This window comes from Homarus americanus, unplaced genomic scaffold (assembly GCF_018991925.1).
Source record: "Homarus americanus isolate GMGI-L3 unplaced genomic scaffold, GMGI_Hamer_2.0 scaffold57980, whole genome shotgun sequence".
NCBI classification, from domain to species: domain Eukaryota; kingdom Metazoa; phylum Arthropoda; class Malacostraca; order Decapoda; family Nephropidae; genus Homarus; species Homarus americanus.
The window spans coordinates 19,813,092-19,831,072 of NW_024716703.1; the positions used below are offsets into that span (position 1 = coordinate 19,813,092).

Here is a 17,981-nt window from a genome sequence, read left to right on the forward strand (position 1 = left end):
ATTGTGCTATAGTGGCTGTATAGTGAGTTAACTTCAATATGGTGCTTTAGTTATTGTGCTATAGTGACCGGTGTGTGTATAGTGAGTTAATTTCCATTTGATGCCTTAGTTATTGTGCTATAGTGACTGTTGTGTATAGTGAGTTAAGTTCTATTTAGTGCCATAGTTATTGTATATAAACAATGCAGGTATACAAACAATGGTAAACAGTAGGCGGGTCTGAGCCAGGTGCGCCTCAGGTAACAGGGGAGGAGGGAGGGGAGGGGCTCTCCCCTCTTCCTTAGTTTTTACCAAGTCTTTTAAGTAATTAAATTGAGAAAGAAAAATTGAACTACTGAATTATAAATCACTTTCTCCAAAAAAAAATGTAATTAGAGACTTATTAAATGTCTTAGTTTTAAGAGAATGTCTGACTATTGAATTATATGCTGGGTCCCTGGACGACAATGTTCAGGTCTCACACACAAAATTAACATCGGACAACACACTGACCTACTCTGACCCCGTTTCTTAGCTCTAAAGTAGACACCAGATACTTGGCTGGTACTAGAGAGGAGCACCAACAGAATATAATGACTATTTTTCCTAGAGAAGTTTTGTTTCTATAATTTCTCAATATTATTATTTTTTTGTTAAGGGATTGTACAGTACTTAAAAACTCGCGCCAAGAACAAAAAGGTTAGGCAATGAGTAAACTTTCCGGGGGTGTTAGTCCATGGGGGATACAACTGTGGGAAGGGAGTAAATTAAATCTACCGGAGGAGTAGAAATGGAGAAGACACCAAAATTTCGGAGATTATAACAGAAGTGTTTTAAGTTTTTCTTATTCTTTAAGTTTTGTAAATGAATGTTGAAAGAAGACATTAAAACGAAAAAAAACAAAATTATGATCGCCTGTTAATGTTTTTTTCTGAATGTTTTTAAATCGACACCATCACACATGTAAACGGTGGTCCAGAGGAAAGATTCTGACACTGGAAACCACGTGTGAAAAAATTCTGTCACCGGAAATGCGATTGGTGGAGGAGAGGAAGAAGGGTGTCATGTGTAGTAGGTAGCGGAGGTGTCTCTTGCCTGTCTAGGTGATGGGAGGTGTATGTTTCCTGTCTAGGTGATGAAGGAGGTGTATGTTGCCTGTCTAGGTGATGAAGGGTGTATGTTTCCTGTCTGAGAAGAAGGAGGTGTATGCCTGTCTAGGTGGTGAAGGAGGTGTATGTTTCCTGTCTAGGTGATGAAGGAGGTGTATGTTGCCTGTCTAGGTGATGAAGGAGGTGTATGTTGCCTGTCTAGGTGATGAAGGAGGTGTATGTTTCCTGTCTAGGTGATGAAGGAGGTGTATGTTGCCTGTCTACGTGATGAAGGAGGTGTATGTTGCCTGTCTAGGTGATGAAGGGTGTATGTTGCCTGTCTAGGTGATGAAGGAGGTGTATGTTTCCTGTCTAGGTGATGAAGGAGGTGTATGTTGCCTGTCTACGTGATGAAGGAGGTGTATGTTTCCTGTCTAGGTGATGAAGAGGTGTATGTTGCCTGTCTGGGTGATGAAGGAGGTGTATGTTGCCTGTCTAGGTGATGAAGGAGGTGTATGTTGCCTGTCTGGGTGATGAAGGAGGTGTATGTTGCCTGTCTAGGTGATGAAGGAGGTGTATGTTGCCTGTCTAGGTGATGAAGGAGGTGTATGTTTCCTGTCTAGGTGATGAAGGAGGTGTATGTTTCCTGTCTAAGTGATAAAGGAGGTGTATGTTGCCTGTCTAGGTGATGAAGGAGGTGTATGTTGCCTGTCTAGGTGATGAGGTGTATGTTTCCTGTCTAGGTGATGAAGGAGGTGTATGTTTCCTGTCTAGGTGATGAAGGAGGTGTATGTTCCTGTCTAGGGTGATGAAGGAGGCGTATGTTTCCTGTCTAGGTGATGAGGAGGTGTATGTTGCCTGTCTAGGTGATGAAGAGGTGTATGTTTCTGTCTGGGTGATGAAGGAGGTGTATGTTGCCTGTCTAAGTGATAAGGGGTGTATGTTGCCTGTCTAGGTGATGAAGGAGGTGTATGTTTCCTGTCTAGGTGATGAAGGAGGTGTATGTTGCCTGTCTAGGTGATGAAGGAGGTGTATGTTGCCTGTCTAGGTGATGAAGGAGGTGTATGTTGCCTGTCTAGCTGATGGAGTTTATTTGTAATATTAATATTAATGATTAACGGGTCAGTCAAAAAGTTCTGCAGTCCGATGGCTAAAATTAAATAATGGACAAAAATGTGTTATTACATTAACACTGGGAGTAGGTCGTTTAATAAAAGCCAAAAAAAAAATGGAAAAGGAACATGATGTGAACGTACAAATTAATGTTTACAGTGGATGGCAGGGGCTGGTCTCTTGCCCTTCTGTGTGAAGTCACGTAGGACACGTGTGCTGAGGTGTAGAACAGCAAACATGTAGATGATGCAATGAGGGACCTCACATGATGCTGTAGTAACACTTTCACTTCGTGGCATCATAAAGTCATGGGGCCACAGAGTGGTCTGGTGTCACAGGGCCTCACTGACGGTCCAAGGACTCCTATCGTGGACGCATTAGCTCATCGCCGCTTATTGTTGGGTCTCATAGGTAAGTTATATTTGGTAACTGGGACCTCACTGGTTACGATTCTCATTTGTTACCGTTTAACATATATTTCACTGGCATTAATCACTGTTCATCACTGATTTCACTCCTTTCCGAAAATTCTAACTACTGGCTGGAACTTGCTAACATTCCAGCGGAGAGGAGGGGGTTGAGGGGGGGGGGGGGGGAAGCTAACAGGCAGTTCGTGGGGTGCCGAATAGGTCTTGACCCTCTGGTGGTCAGGACACAGGTCTGTGTCTATGTGATGGAGGGTATCTATTTTGTCTACCTTGGTGATTTAGGAGTAATGTGAGTTATCAAAGTTCTCCAGCATCTACTGCAACGCGCACTGAAATGTCCCACACCTTAATATACGACATCATAACATCCTACAAGGGGACTCATTCATCTTAACATCGCAACATCCTCCTCAGAGTAATCGATGTTTGTTTACTGTACTGTAACACGGAGGTACTGTACCTTCATGTAACATACATACACCAGGAATTATTGGACCCACACTCATAGAAACGCACACCAAAACACACACACACACACACACGCAACCACACGCAAGGCATAGATAAATAAATATGTAAATAAATAAATAAATAAATAAATAAATAAATAAATAAATAAATAAATAAATATATATATATATATATATATATATATATATATATATATATATATATATATATATATATATATATATATATATATATATATATATATATATATATATATATATATATGTATATATATATATATGTATATATATATATATATGAGTTAATAAGAACAATAGAGAGAAAGAGACTTAAAACAAGAACAAAGGCTATTTAGAACGCGACTGAATACTCCATTAGAAATGAAGTGAGGAAATAATGCATAAAGTTGGGTTTTCATAAAATAGTTTTCATATTATTTTAATTTAAAAAAAAATCTTTTACTGTGAAATAAATAACACCAGAACTTCAAACTCTTAATCTAAATTTTCTTATCTTTAACGTGTGTGTGTGTGTGTGTGTGTGTGTGTGTGTGTGTGTGTGTGTGTGTGTGTGTGTGTGCGTGTGTGTGTGTATGTGTGATTCTTGGTAATGATCCTCTCAAGCCAAACGGAGAAGTAAAATTACAATTCCAATTAAATAAAATAAAAACACGTATTAATTGGTATACAACATTAACTATCTTCAAGTCTCAGTGTACAATGGTAACTATGGAAATAAATAAAATCTAAATAATATAATAATTTGTATATAATTTTTTCTTTCGTCTTGTGTGGTATAAAAAAATAATGGTATATAGTTAGGGAATATATCCACTTACAAACACAAACGGCGAACGACAATGAAATATACTCCGGATATGTATCAACACACACGATCAAAATATATGAACAGATTATCTACACAAAATGCATTAAATTCATGGAACATTTATACAATTGTGGGAAAATATATATATGTATATATGTGTGTGTGTATATAGTATGTGTGCATATATCACTACAGCTGTCAGATAGGTGTTCCAATTTCAATGATGGAAAGAGTAATTTGATGATTGTAGTGAATAGAATGGAAGTGATGATGCATTGGATGGGATGTACAGGTAATGTGTTGATGGTTGGGCATATGAACAGGTATTTCTCTCTCTCTCTCCCCCAAGCCTTTCCCTTCTATACAGCAGACGAGACTAGAGGGAATGTTTACGTGATGATGATGAGTAAACAGTAGGAGTGAAGTGTAAAGTGTAAGTGAGTCTTGATTTATGTCACACAAACATAAAAACAAACTCTTTCTGTCCTTCCCCAAACAAACAAACACACTTTTGTCTGCTTCCTCCCATAGTACCCCCCCCCTCTCCATCCTTCCCTCCCTCCCTCCTTCCTTCCCACATTGCACACTTCCCTCCCTCTCTTCGCCACTGTACACCTCCCTCTCTCTCTCCTTCACTGCACACCTCCCTCTCTCTCTCTCTCCTACACTGCAGATGAAGGGGTGGGGAAGGGGTGGAGGTGAAGGGGTGGAGGTGGAGGGGTGGGGAAGGGGTGGAGGTAGAGGGGTGGGGAAGGGTGTGGAGATGGAGGGGTGGGGAAGGGGGTGGAGGTAGAGGGTAAAAGATGGAGGGTGAAAGGTAAGTGGTTCCTGGCTTCTTGGTGTGTTCTCACATGGATATCACCATTCCCCACCCTCCCACACACACACACACACACACACACACACAACACACACACACACACACACACACACACACACACACACACACACACACACACACACACACACACACACACACACACACACACACACCTTCCCAGTTGCACTCTTGCATTTGTTTCAATGAACTTAACAATAAATATTTTAACATACACAATTCATTATAGACGTCCCCTGTCGGCACATTACCATCAATAACTTACTGAATACAAAACTCATTATATTTTGCCTCATATATCGTGGGTTTTTTCTGTCACTCACACAACCCATTACTCATAACCCTGACTATTCACATCATCTGACTCATTTACTCATGACTGACTCATCCACAGACAACTACATACTCTTAACTAACCCACGAAACAATTTAATCACACACACACACACACACACACACAACTACTACTACAGTACTTTGCTGTCACTCGGAATCGAGTATGACGGTCATCCAGCTAGGATACAATGATATGAGTTATTAGGGCTGTCACCTAGGTTGGTGAGTTTTGAGGTGACTAAAGAGGCCGATACGGGACCCGCAGAGTCGTTCACATTCGTTGTACATGTGGAGGGCTCCATCTACTGCGGGAGGGACGGTGGCAACGTCTTTCTGGCGTTGGCGCTTGTCTGCCTCGGCTTGCAGTAGGGCTAACTCGAAAGTATCGACACCTTCTCGTGTGGTGCTCCTCCAAACGTTACGATGTGGAGTAATCGACTCCCAGGTGAGGGGGTCGATTTGGCACTTTTTCAGTTTTGTCTAAAGACTATCCTTATACCCTTTCAATGTCCGCTGGCGTTACGTTTACTATTCGTTCGGTGACTGTAAAGCAGCTACTTTGGCCGTCTACTGTCATCCATGCGGGTAACATGGCCAGTCCAAGGTAGTTGTTCATGGATAATGGTAGCCTCGATGCTCCTGCAGTTGGTGCCAGAAAGAATACTGGCATTTGTTCTCTTGTCTTCCCAGCGAACTCGGAGAATGGAACGTAGACTACGTTGGTGAAAGTTTTCAAGTGCCTTGAGGTGCCTCCTGCGTGTGACCCATGTCTCACTGCCGTAAAGCAGAGTGGGGAGGACCACTGCTCGATATACGTGCAGCTTTGTAGATAATTTGAGCTCCTTACAGCTGAAGACACGATTTCGGAGTTTGCCAAAGGCTTGAGATGCACATCTGATCCGATGCTGAATCTCTTCATCAATGTCTGCCGCGGTGGACAGGTGGGAGCCGAGATACCGAAAGTGGGCAACATTAGAGAGGGTAGTACCGTTAAGCTGGATGGAAGGCGGAGGTGTGTCTGAACCAGGGGCAGGTTGAAAGAGAATCTGAGCCTTACGTACATTCACCCCAAGGCCGAAGTGTGCATACTCGTCTGCGTAGGTGTTCAGGATCTCCTGTAGGTCGTGTTCAATGTGACCAACAAGGGTGATGTCGTCTGCATACTGAAGCTCAGTAATGGAAGCTGCCGATACCTTTGTTCTTGCCTGGAGTCGTTTTATGTTGAAAAGACCCCCCTTCACCCGGTACTCGATGTTCACCCCGCTGGCCAAATTGGCACTGGCACGAGTAAGGAAGGCAGCCAAGAAAATGGAAAAGAGAGTTGTTGTCAGTACATACCCTTGTTTAACCCCTATTTGGATGGGGAAGAACTCTGACTGGGTGACGTTGTGCATGACACTGCCGTTCATGCCATCGTGGAGTTGCCACACAATGGCGATGAATTTTGGTGGGCAGCCAAAACGGCTGAGGGGCCACCAGAGGCCTTCCCTGTTGACCGAGTCGAAGGCCTTGGTTAGGTCGATGAAACCCATGTACAGGTCACGACGCTGTTCTCTGCACGTTTTCTGTATCTGGCGGGCAGCAAAGATCATGTCAATGGTGCCACTTGATGGTCTAAAACCATATTGAGATTCTGGGAGGAAATTTTCCGCCTCAGGAAGAAGTCTGTTTAGGAGGACTCGGGCGATAGTCTTGCCAGCTACGGAGAGCAGCGAGATCCCACGGTAGTTGCCACAGTCTGACCGGTCTCCCTTGTTCTTATAAATATTGACAATGGAGGCATCTTTAAGAGCTTGGGGGATTTCCTCCTTTTCCCATATATTCTCCAGGAGAGAATGGAGACGGCTGGTAAGCAGAGGTCCGCCTGCTTTGAACACCTCGGCTGGGATTCCATCAGGCCCTGAGACTTTGTTATTTTTCATCTGTTTGATGGCAGTAGCTACCTCACATCCAGGGATGGAGGATAGCTGAGGTGGGTCAGTTCTAGATGCTGAGGGGCCTGCTGGGTAGTCAGGACATCCACATCAGTGTTTCGGTTGAGCAATGAATGGTAATGCTCTTTCCAGCGCTGAAGGAGGCCTTCAACGTCTTTAATTATGAGGTTACCGTCGGACGAGTGGAGGGGGGCTGCACCACGAGTGACTGGCCCATAAAATGTTTTATTGAAAATTAAAAATTTGCGCATCTTGTGCTAATCTGCAAGTTTTTGTGCTTCACATGCTTTAATTTTAAGCCAGTCATTCTTTAGATTGCGAAGTTCTCGCTGGGCTGCCGCTTTCTTCTTGCGCTTTCTTCACGTCGCCGTTTTGGGGCGACGTGAAGTGAGAGCTTGGATCTGACAAGTCGATGTTCAGTGTCACAGTGGTCTGAGCCACGCATGGCACGGGTGATGAGTACATCTTGGCGATCTCTTTCTCTGACAATGATGTAATCAATGAGATGCCAGTGTTTGGATCGTGGGTGTTGCCACGAAACCTTTAACTTGTCGGCCTGCCTAAACAAGGTATTGGTGATAGTGAGGTTGTGTGCAGCACACTTCTGAGGAGGAGTAGGCCGTTGGGATTACACTTGCCTAGTCCATTTCTCCCTATGGCTCCCTGCCAAATGTTAGCTTCTCTGCCAACTCTGGCATTGAAGTCGCCAAGGAGAAAAACCTTGTCGAGGTCGGCATAAAAGGCCCTTTGATGTCATCCTCTGCATCCAGTGTTAGGGCGTATGCACTGATGAAGAAGGCATGATGTGAGTGATTCAGTGGGACTCGAAGCGTTATAAGGCGCTCGTTGATCCCAATAGGTATTTCAGTTAGTCTGTGTAGGATGCGATTTCTCTCTGCAGCAGGCTTACCCTTCGAGAAGGTGTAGCCAGACCCCCGTTCTGTGAATTAGCCCTCCTCTGGGAGCCGGGACTCACTGATGGCTGCTATGTCGATGTTATACCTAGCCAGCTCTTTTGCCACAAGGGCAGTCCTTCTTTCAGGACGCTCATTTGTGCCAGTATCCAGAAGGGTCCTGACATTTCATGCAGCGACCATAAGAGGTTGTATGGTTTGTTTTTGCTTGATCTATGATTCTGGTTGTGTTTTTCGACTATAAGGATGACCTTACTCGGGTGCTGCTGCACAGTCAGGTTGGGTTTTAGGTGCTGCGTTTAGGGCACCTTTCTAGCCCCTCTTCCCATGGGTGAGCAGAGTGACTTCGAAAGGGCTGCCTGTAGATGCACAGATAGACTGACTAATTGCTGCCTGTGATCCCAGTGCATAAAAGACTTAGCGATCTGTGCCGCCCATGTGCAGAGATGTGACTAGAGACTCCCCGGCAGTCATCTCTGCTTGTCCTCATCGCCACTCGTCTGTCGCCACAGGGACTTTTGGGGGTATAGGTGGTTTTGAGGATGATGAGATATGATGAGCTGGGTGATGGCTGCGCGCGAGTTGATTTATGTGGTGGAGGCAGGGCGCAGGCTGCAACTACACATCTTGGCTCTCCCTTTTCCTGATCCAGTGGTGCGCGGTAAACGACTGGGGAGAGGGGGAGTTGCATGAATCGCCGATAGCTTAGTTTGCTGGGTTTCGCTTAGTAGCCTATCCATTAGGCATTGCTTTGTCCGCCGGTGTAGTCGCTGGGTTTCCATGGTGGTCACCTCTGCCGCCTACATCGTCGTTGGGGTCTTTTGAGTTTGTACATGTCTGCCTGATGCGGCCCACACACACACACACACACACACACACACACACACACCTATATTTAGTTTTATCATACTTACACTCATTATTATTATTATTATTGTTATTATTATTATTATTATTTTCATTATTATTATTGTTATTATTATTATTATTATTATTATTATTATTATTATTATTATTCTTATTATTATTATTACTCATTTCACTCTCATCTTCAAATTATAGTCAGTTTCGAGTCTCATCACCAAGGTATCATTTTATAATATTTACACTACAAAACCCCTCCAATCAACACGAGAAGAGAGTACAAGTGTTGACTGGTGGGTGTCTGGCGCAGATACTCCATCCTGACGAGGCTGCAGGTGTTCATGGTGTTTTACATATCATCTGTAAAACACCGACAGGTAGGAAAAGGTAACTCGGTAAAGCCTCAGGTGACACAGAGAACAGGTTTCAAATTGGCGTTATATACAATTTCTCTCCCCCGTCGGGAACGTACAGGTAAAAATTTAGGATTACCTGAAGATCAACTACCCTAACGCTAACCTAAGCTAACCTAAACTAACTCCCCTAGGTGGCGTTTCTTTGATCTTCAGGTGATTCGAATTTGTTAATCTAAAGACACTTATTTTGAGGACAATTAACTAGGAATTTAATATACTAATCAAGAAATTATAAATATTATATGATTTTTCTTTACAATTAATTTAGTTTATAACCTATTTCGCTCGACAGAATAAATAAGTTCATAAAAAAATAAAAACTTTGACACATTAAATTAATAAGCTAGACAAAATCATTAAGTCGTTTATTTAAAAAAATGCCAACATTAATTTAGAGACATTTTAATGAACAGGAATTTATGGGAAGTAAATTTATTGGGAGTAAAGTGGCCAGAGAGATAATTTAGGAGTGATGATGACTGGTGAAGCGGGAAGAGGTACAGGTAATATTGGTCATTAATATATGAGGCTTCTTCTATTATCCCGGCCAGGTGTAGGTCGCCGCCTCAACACTACCCGCTGACCACTAACTGTTGACCACTAACTGCTGACCACTAACTGCTGACTGCTAACTGCTACTGCTGACCACTAACTTCTGACTACTAACTGCTACTGCTGACCACTAACTGTTGACCACTACCCGCTGACTACTAAGTGCTGACTACTAGCTGCTGACCACCTTCTGACCATTAACTGCTGACTACTAGCTGCTGAGAGAGAGAGGGAGGAGGTGGAAAAGGGCTGACGAGAGGAGAAGGAATGAGGAGAGTAAGAGTAGGAAGGAGAAAAGAAGATGCGAGGGAAGAGAGAGAGAGAGAGAGAGAGAGAACTATGGAGTGATAGGGTAAAAGAAATGAAAGGAAGAAGGAAGAAGAGAGGATAAATGACGGGACAGAAGAAGGGATAACAGAGGCTCAAGAGAGTTGAAGAGTCTATTTCCTTCCAAGGTACTCCTCCACCCCCTCAAGGTACCCCCAAGTATTCCACCAGCATGGGCTTATGAGTCCGCCGAGTCGTCTTCAGCCCTCCTGAGTTAATGAATGGTGGAGAAGGAGGAGGAGGAGGAAGAAAGGAGGAGGAGAGGAGGAGGAAGAAAGGAGGAAGGAGGAAAGGAGGAGGAAGAAAGGAGGAAGGAGGGAGGAGGAAGAAAAGAAAGAAGGTTGAGGAGGAGGTTGGAAAGGGAGAGAAGGAGGAAAGGAAGAGAGAAGGAAGAGGAGGAAGGAGGAGAAGTTGAAGGGAGGAAGAAAAGCAGAAAGAGCAGGAATAGTAGTAGTGGGAGGAGGAGGAGGAGGAGGGAAGAAGGAGGAAGAGAAAGACGGAAGAAGGAAAAGGGAGAAGGAGGAGAAGTTGAAGGAGGAAGAAAGGAAAAAGGAAGAAGGGAGAAGGATGAGGAGGAGGAACAAGAGAAGGAGGACTAACAACAGATCACAACCCCACAGCTTATCACAACCCACAGCTTATCACAACCCACCAACAGATCACAACACAACAGATCACAACCCCACAACAGATCACAACCCACAACAGATCACAACCCCACAACAGATCACAACCCACAACAGATCACAACCCCACAGCTTATCACAACCCGCAGATCACAACCCCACAACAGATCACAACCCCACAACAGATCACAACCCACAACAGTCCACAACCCCACAACAGATCACAACCCACAACAGATACAACAGACTTATCCTGGCCACAACAGGTCACAACACAACCCACAACAGATCCAACCCCACAACAGATCACAACACAACAGATCACAACCCACAACAGATCCACAACCCCACAACAGGTCACACCCACAACACAACCCACAACACATCACAACCCCACAACAGATCACAAACCACCAACAGATCACACCCACCAAGATCACAACCACCAATAGATCACAACCCACCAACAGATTACAACCCACCAATAGATCACAACCCACAACAGATCACAACCCCACAACAGGTCACAACCCCACAACACAACCCCACAACAGATCCACAACCCCACAACAGATCACAACCCCAAACAGATCACAACCCACCAACAGATCACAACCACCAACAGATCACAACCCACCAACAGATCACAACCCACCAACAGATCACAGCCCACCAATAGATCACAACCACCAACAGATTACAACCCACCAGAGATCACAACCCACAACAGATCACAACCCCACACAGATCACAACCCCACAACAGATCACAACCCCAACAGATCTCAACCCACCAACAGATTACAACCCGCAATAGATCACAACCCACAACAGATCACAACCCCACAACAGGTCACAACCCCACCACAACCCACAACAGATCACAACCCCACAACAGATCACAACCCCACAACAGATCACAACCCACAACAGATCACAACCCCACAACAGGTCACAACCCACAACACAACCCACAACACATCACAACCCACCAACAGATCACAACCCACCAACAGATCACAACCCACAACCAGATCCACAACCACAACAGATCACAACCCCACAACAGATCACAACCCACAACAGATCACAACCCCACAACAGGTCACAACCCCACAACACAACCCACAACACATCACAACCCCACAACAGATCACAACCCACCAACAGATCACAACCCACAACAGATCACAACACAACAGATCCACAACCCCACAACAGATCACAACCCACAACAGATCACAACCCCACAACAGGTCACACAACCCCACAACACAACCCACAACAGATCACAACCCACAACAGATCACAACCCCACAACAGATCACAACCCCACAACAGGTCCAACCCACCAACAGATCACAACCCCACAACACAACCCACAACAGACCACAACCCCACCAAAAGATCACAACCCCACAACAGATCACAAACCCCACAAGATCACAACCCACAACAGATCACAACCCCACAACAGATCACAACCCCCAACAGATCACAACCCACAACAGATCACAACCCACCAGCAGGGTCATAACCTCCCCCACCCTCGCCTGCCACACTCAATATCGTTCTGGGATCATCCTCGGGAAGTACCGGGAATAATTAGCAAACATTATTGACTTAGACTGAATTTGTCGAGTCACTTGGGGACTTCCTTCTCTCTCCCTCCCCTCCCTCTCACTCCCTTCACCCTCTCCCCCCCTCTCTTCCTCTCACTTCCTCTTCCTTCACCCTCTCCTCCTCCTCTCACTCCCATCACTCCCCCTTTCCTACCCAGCCTCCCACCCGTCCCATCCTCGTTCTCTCTCCTCTTCCTTCCTTTCTCCCGTCCCATCCTCGTTTTATCCCTCCCTCCTTCCTTCCTTCCTTCATTTCCTCCCTTCCCTTTCTTCCTTGCTCCTCTTTTTCTCCTTTCTTCATTTTCTTCCCCCTCGTTCTTTGCTCCTCTCCCTCCTTTTCCACCTTCCTCTCTTGCCTCCCTTTTCTTTCCCTGCGGAATAGACAGAGAGAGAGAGAGAGAGAGAGAGAGAGAGGAGAGAGAGAGAGAGAGAGAGAGAGAGAGAGAGAGAGAGAGAGAGAGAGAGAGGAGAGAGGGGGGGGGAATGAGGACAAGTTAAGTGAAGGAGATGTAACATGGACAAGAGGTAAGAGGCTGATGGGAGGATTATGGCCCTAAGGCGGACTATGGAGGGCTTAAGGGAAGTGGTGGAACTGGAGAGAATGAAGGAAGGTGGAGAAAATGAATGGTGGATGAGGGAGTAGAGGAGGATGGAAGGACTAGGAGGGAGTGGAGGTGGAGGGTGTAGTGAGAAGTGTGGAGGGAGTAGAGGGAATGAAGGAAGGTGGATGGAGTGGAGGAGAGCGGAGGGCGATTGAGGGAGTGGAAAAGGGTGGACGGAGTGGAGGGAGTGGAGGAAGGTGAAGAGGGTGGAGGAGGATGGAGGGAGTGGAGAAAGGTGGATAATTCAAACACGCACAGAAATATAACGAAACACAAACCGGAAGTGATTCATAACACTGTCTTCGGCAGAGCAGAGCATATATACTGTAAACACGTATTGTCTTATTATAAAACACTTAAACCAATTAATGCATTTTTCGTCATTATCCAAGAATATGTATGTAATAATAATAATAATAATAATAATAATAATAATAATAATAATAATAATAATAATAATAATAATAATAATAATAATAATAATAATAATAACAATAATAATTAACGGTTTATTGAAAGAGCATAGCAGCCAGAAGGCTGAAAATATACAGTTGCATAATTGGGGAATGGGTTTCGATTTACAAATAATATACAAGTAACATAAGTGATACAAATAAGATATATAATAACTGGATGGGGAAAAGCTCAAACTACAGGGCATTTCAACATAGTGACAGTGCAAGAAGTAGGATTTACTGGGAGTGAATACACTGGTTTATTACAAGTCATTGATAATTTTTACAATGGTTGGGACTGGGCTGTTCTTATAGCGATCAGTTCGTGCACGTATGGGCTGGATGCGGTTGTGGTGTCGAACAGCAATTCTCGGGCTAGGGATCTCAGGTGGTAGTAGGAGCCGGTGTCGAGGATGGTGCAGAGGTCAGTGAGTCAGAAAGGGTCAGTGTGTTGAGCGCTGTGATATGTAGTAGGGAAGGGGAGAGAATAATCTTGCATGCCCTCTTTGCACTTTCTGGGTGTTTTACGTTGTGTGGCATTTAGGGAGGAAGACCAGGCAGGGCAGGCATAGGTGAGCTTGGGAAGTATGAATGTTGAGTAAACACTGAGGAGCTCGGGCGCAGGAACTCCGAGGGATTTGAGTCCACGGAGGAGGTGGAGACGGAACCAGGAGGATTTGATAACTTCACTGACGTGTGGTTTTCAATTTAGTTTGTTGTCTATGGTGACGCCGAGGAGCTTAGTGGAATCTACAACCTGGAGTGTGTTCGGACCTAAAGTAATGGAAGGGGGTGGGACAACGTCGGAGGAGAGGTTGATGTGCATAACCATGGTCTTGGTATGGTTGATGGTGACGTGGTTGTTGGTGGCCCAGTTTTGGAGACTGTTCAATAAATCCTGAAGGGCGGTATGGTTGGGAGCAGAATTGTTGACGCTGATCCCAATAGTGGAGTCGTCGACATATTTCCAGCGAGCAGGGGTTTCTCTTAGGGCATCATTGATAAGCATAAGGAAGCAGAGTGGTCCCATCTTGGTGCCTTGGGGGACTCCACAGGTGAGTGACTGAAAGGTGGAGATAGCCCCTCGGAAGCGTACAGCTTGGCGTCGGTCACTGAGGAAGTCTGTAAGCCATGGTATGTATGTATGTATGTATGTATGTATGTATGTATGTATGTATGTATGTATGTATGTATGTCATATATTCGGTGACCTGTGGAGTAATAGTCAGCATGCTCACTTCGCAAGCGAGTGGACCCGGGTTCGATCCCCGGATAGGGTGAAACTCTGGTCAAGTTTCTTTACGCCACTTGCCTCCTGGATGTTAAACGATTTGCGGATCGTATTCCGGGGTTGACGAGTTGTCCGGTCTTCTCGGACTATTCCTTAAACAAATTCACGCCTAGGTGGCCCTAGGGCCGGCCATCCTCGATTTCAAGGGGCAACCATTATTATATTATCATGCCATATATTAGTACTTGTGTCGCAGGCATTCATGTAGGTTTGTGTACCTAGTTAAGTGGATACATAACACATAACACTCGTATGATTTATGGCTCGAGAGAAAATTAAATTACGAAAAAAAAAACCTTAGGCACGACACAATAAATCACGAGGAGGAGCAATAAACGCGGCGGAGTTCTGGTGTTTATTTAATTACCAACTGGCAGTGGTCGCTATAACTGATGAAACGCTCGACTCTCCCTGAAAAAGAGGACGTGAATAGCTACTCTAATTACATGTTCTATTTTATATATATATATATATATATATATATATATATATATATATATATATATATATATATATATATATATATATATATATATATATATATATATTTGTGTGTGTGTGTGTGTTGTGTGTTTATAGTATGTATAAAATAAATCATGCATAGTATAGCATATTATAGTGTAAGTCATCCAAAAATAAAAGTAGGACACGCTCCAGCCTATTTCACCTGGAAATTAACCACCTGAGGGTTAGGTTAAGTGAGATTATGTTAGGTTAGATCACTCTCTCCTTCTCTTTCCCAACCCTTTGCTCACTCTTTTTCTCTCAAGTAATCTTCATCTCTCTAAATTTAAACCTCTCTCTCCTCTCTCTCTCTCTCTCTCTCTCTCCCTCTCTCTCTCTCTCCTCTCTCCTCTCTCCTCTCACTACGCGTCCACTTTCCTAAGGAGTAAAACGAGAACACCTGTTGAGTGCCCTCTCCACTGGGTCATAAACTCTAGGTAGAATACACACACACACACACACACACACACAAACACACTTTCACACACACACACTCCACACACACACACACACACACACACACACACACACACACATACACACACACACACACACACACACACACACACCGAGTAATCTGATCAAAAATGCCGAATTAACCGAAAGTAAATCCCTTCCAATCGAATAAATTAAACGATAAAATAAACACATCTGATCAAATATGGTCTAGAGGGATTTCAATCGCTTATCCCCAGGAAGAATTGACTCTAAAAAATGTGCATCCTTCTGTTATCTTGTAGTTTATGGTTATATACAGGCCGTGATAATAGACATAAAGCGGTAATACATATGGAGGATAATCACTGCTCCTGGGTAATATATTATCTGAAGATTAGACACCTCAGTTTATTTCACATTCCATTGTTAAATAACCTAATCTAACCTAACGTAACCTAATCTAACCTAACGTAACCTAACCTAACCTAACCTAACCTAATCTAACCTAACGTAACCTAACCTAACCTAACCTAACCAAACGTAACCTAATCCAACACTTTCTTCTCTCCCCTACCTTATCATCTCCTCATTTTGTCCCTCCTCTCTCTCTCTCTTCACCTCTCTCTCATCCCTCTCTCCCTCCTCACCTCCTCCCTCACTCCCCTCCACTCCTCCCTTCCCTTCCTCCCCTGTCTCACTCCCTCCACTCCTTCCCTCTCCCTTCCCTTCCTCCCCTCTCCCATGTCCACCATTAATTCCCCGTCTCCACTACTCGCCCCTAACTGATTGAATTTTCGTCCCAAAATTCTGATACCGGGGGGGGAGCAGGGGAGAAGGAAGAGCAGGGGAGGAACAGCAAGGAAGAGAAGCAGGAGGGGAAGAAAGGACATGACAAAGAGAGGTTTTGGCAAACACGGGTCTTGTCAAACACAGGTCATAACAAACACAGGTCATGGCAAACACAGGTCTGTCAAACACGGGTCATGGCAAAACACAGGTCATGGCAAACACAGGTCTTGGCAAACACAGGTCATGACAAACACAGGTCATGGCAACACAGGTCGCAAACACAGGTCTCAAACACAGATCATGCAAACACAGGTCATGCAAAACATCATGGTCCATATGGCATGTCAAACACAGGTCATGCAAACACATGGCACAGGTCATGGCAAACACAGGTCATGGCAAACACAGGTCATGCAGGTCAACACAGGTCAAGCAAACAGTCATGTCAAACACAGGTCATGTCAAACACAGGTCATGGCAAACACAGGGTCATCAGCAAACACAGGTCATGGCACAGGTCATGGCAAACACAGGTCATGGCAAACACAGGCAAAACACAGGTCATGGCAAACACAGGTCATGGCAAACACAGGTCATGTCAAAAACACAGGTCATGCAAACACAGGTCATGCAAACACAGGTCATGTCAAACACGCAGCACAGGTCATGGCAAACACAGGTCACGGCCAAACACAGGTCCGGCAAACACAGTCATGGCAAACTGACAAACACAGGTCACAAACACAGGTCATGGCAAACACAGGTCACAAACTGTCACACAGGTCGAAACATCTTGTCAAACACAGGTCAAGGTCATGAGTCATGTCAAACACAGGGGTCAAAAACAGTCAAACACAGACAAACACAGGTCATGGCAAACACATGTCTTGGCAAACACAGGTCATGTCAAAAACAGATCATGTCAAACACAGATCAGGTCAAACACAGATCAGGTCAAACACAGGTCAAGACAAACACAGGCCATGGCACATACACTTGATATAACAAATTGACCTAGTAAATCACTAAACAAAACCATGATTAATTTTTAGCACCAAGACCCACACTTATACACACCAAGATAATCCATATGATAATTAATCTTCACACATTCTTAATCCTTGTTGTCTCCTGTTCATCGATATATATATAATTAAATCCTTCAATAACTACCTAATTTTAATCTTCCCTCTTCTAAGTTTTTATAAAGAAACTCGTAAACAGCAAGAGAGAGAAACCCATAGCTGGTAATAAATGATGAAGGTGAGATAATATAATACAATGACCAGGTGAGATAATATAATACAATGTCTAGGTGAAATATATCATACAATGTCCAGGTGTGATAATATAATACTATGTCCAGGTGAGATAATATAATATAATGTCCAGGTGAGATAATATAATACAATGTCCAGGTGAGATAATATAATACAATGTCCAGGTGAGATAATATAATACAATGTCCAGGTGAGATAATATAACACAATGTCCAGGTGAGATAATATAATACAATGTCCAGGTGAGATAATATAACACAATGTCCAGGTGTGATAATATAATACTA

At 44.0% G+C, this 17,981-nt stretch overlaps 1 protein-coding gene across 1 annotated transcript in view; it reads left to right on the forward strand.

Annotated features, from left to right (window-relative positions):
* Window positions 1-2,488: 2,488 nt before the first annotated feature.
* Window positions 2,489-17,981, forward strand: part of LOC121858408 (early nodulin-75-like) — a 20,322-nt gene continuing 4,829 nt past the window's right edge. Inside the window, exons 1-4 of the mRNA XM_042354853.1 lie at window positions 2,489-2,591; window positions 10,797-11,523; window positions 11,783-11,969; window positions 12,731-12,787. Coding sequence (XP_042210787.1) covers window positions 2,489-2,591; window positions 10,797-11,523; window positions 11,783-11,969; window positions 12,731-12,787 — 1,074 coding nt within the window. The remainder of the gene's footprint in view (window positions 2,592-10,796; window positions 11,524-11,782; window positions 11,970-12,730; window positions 12,788-17,981) is intronic.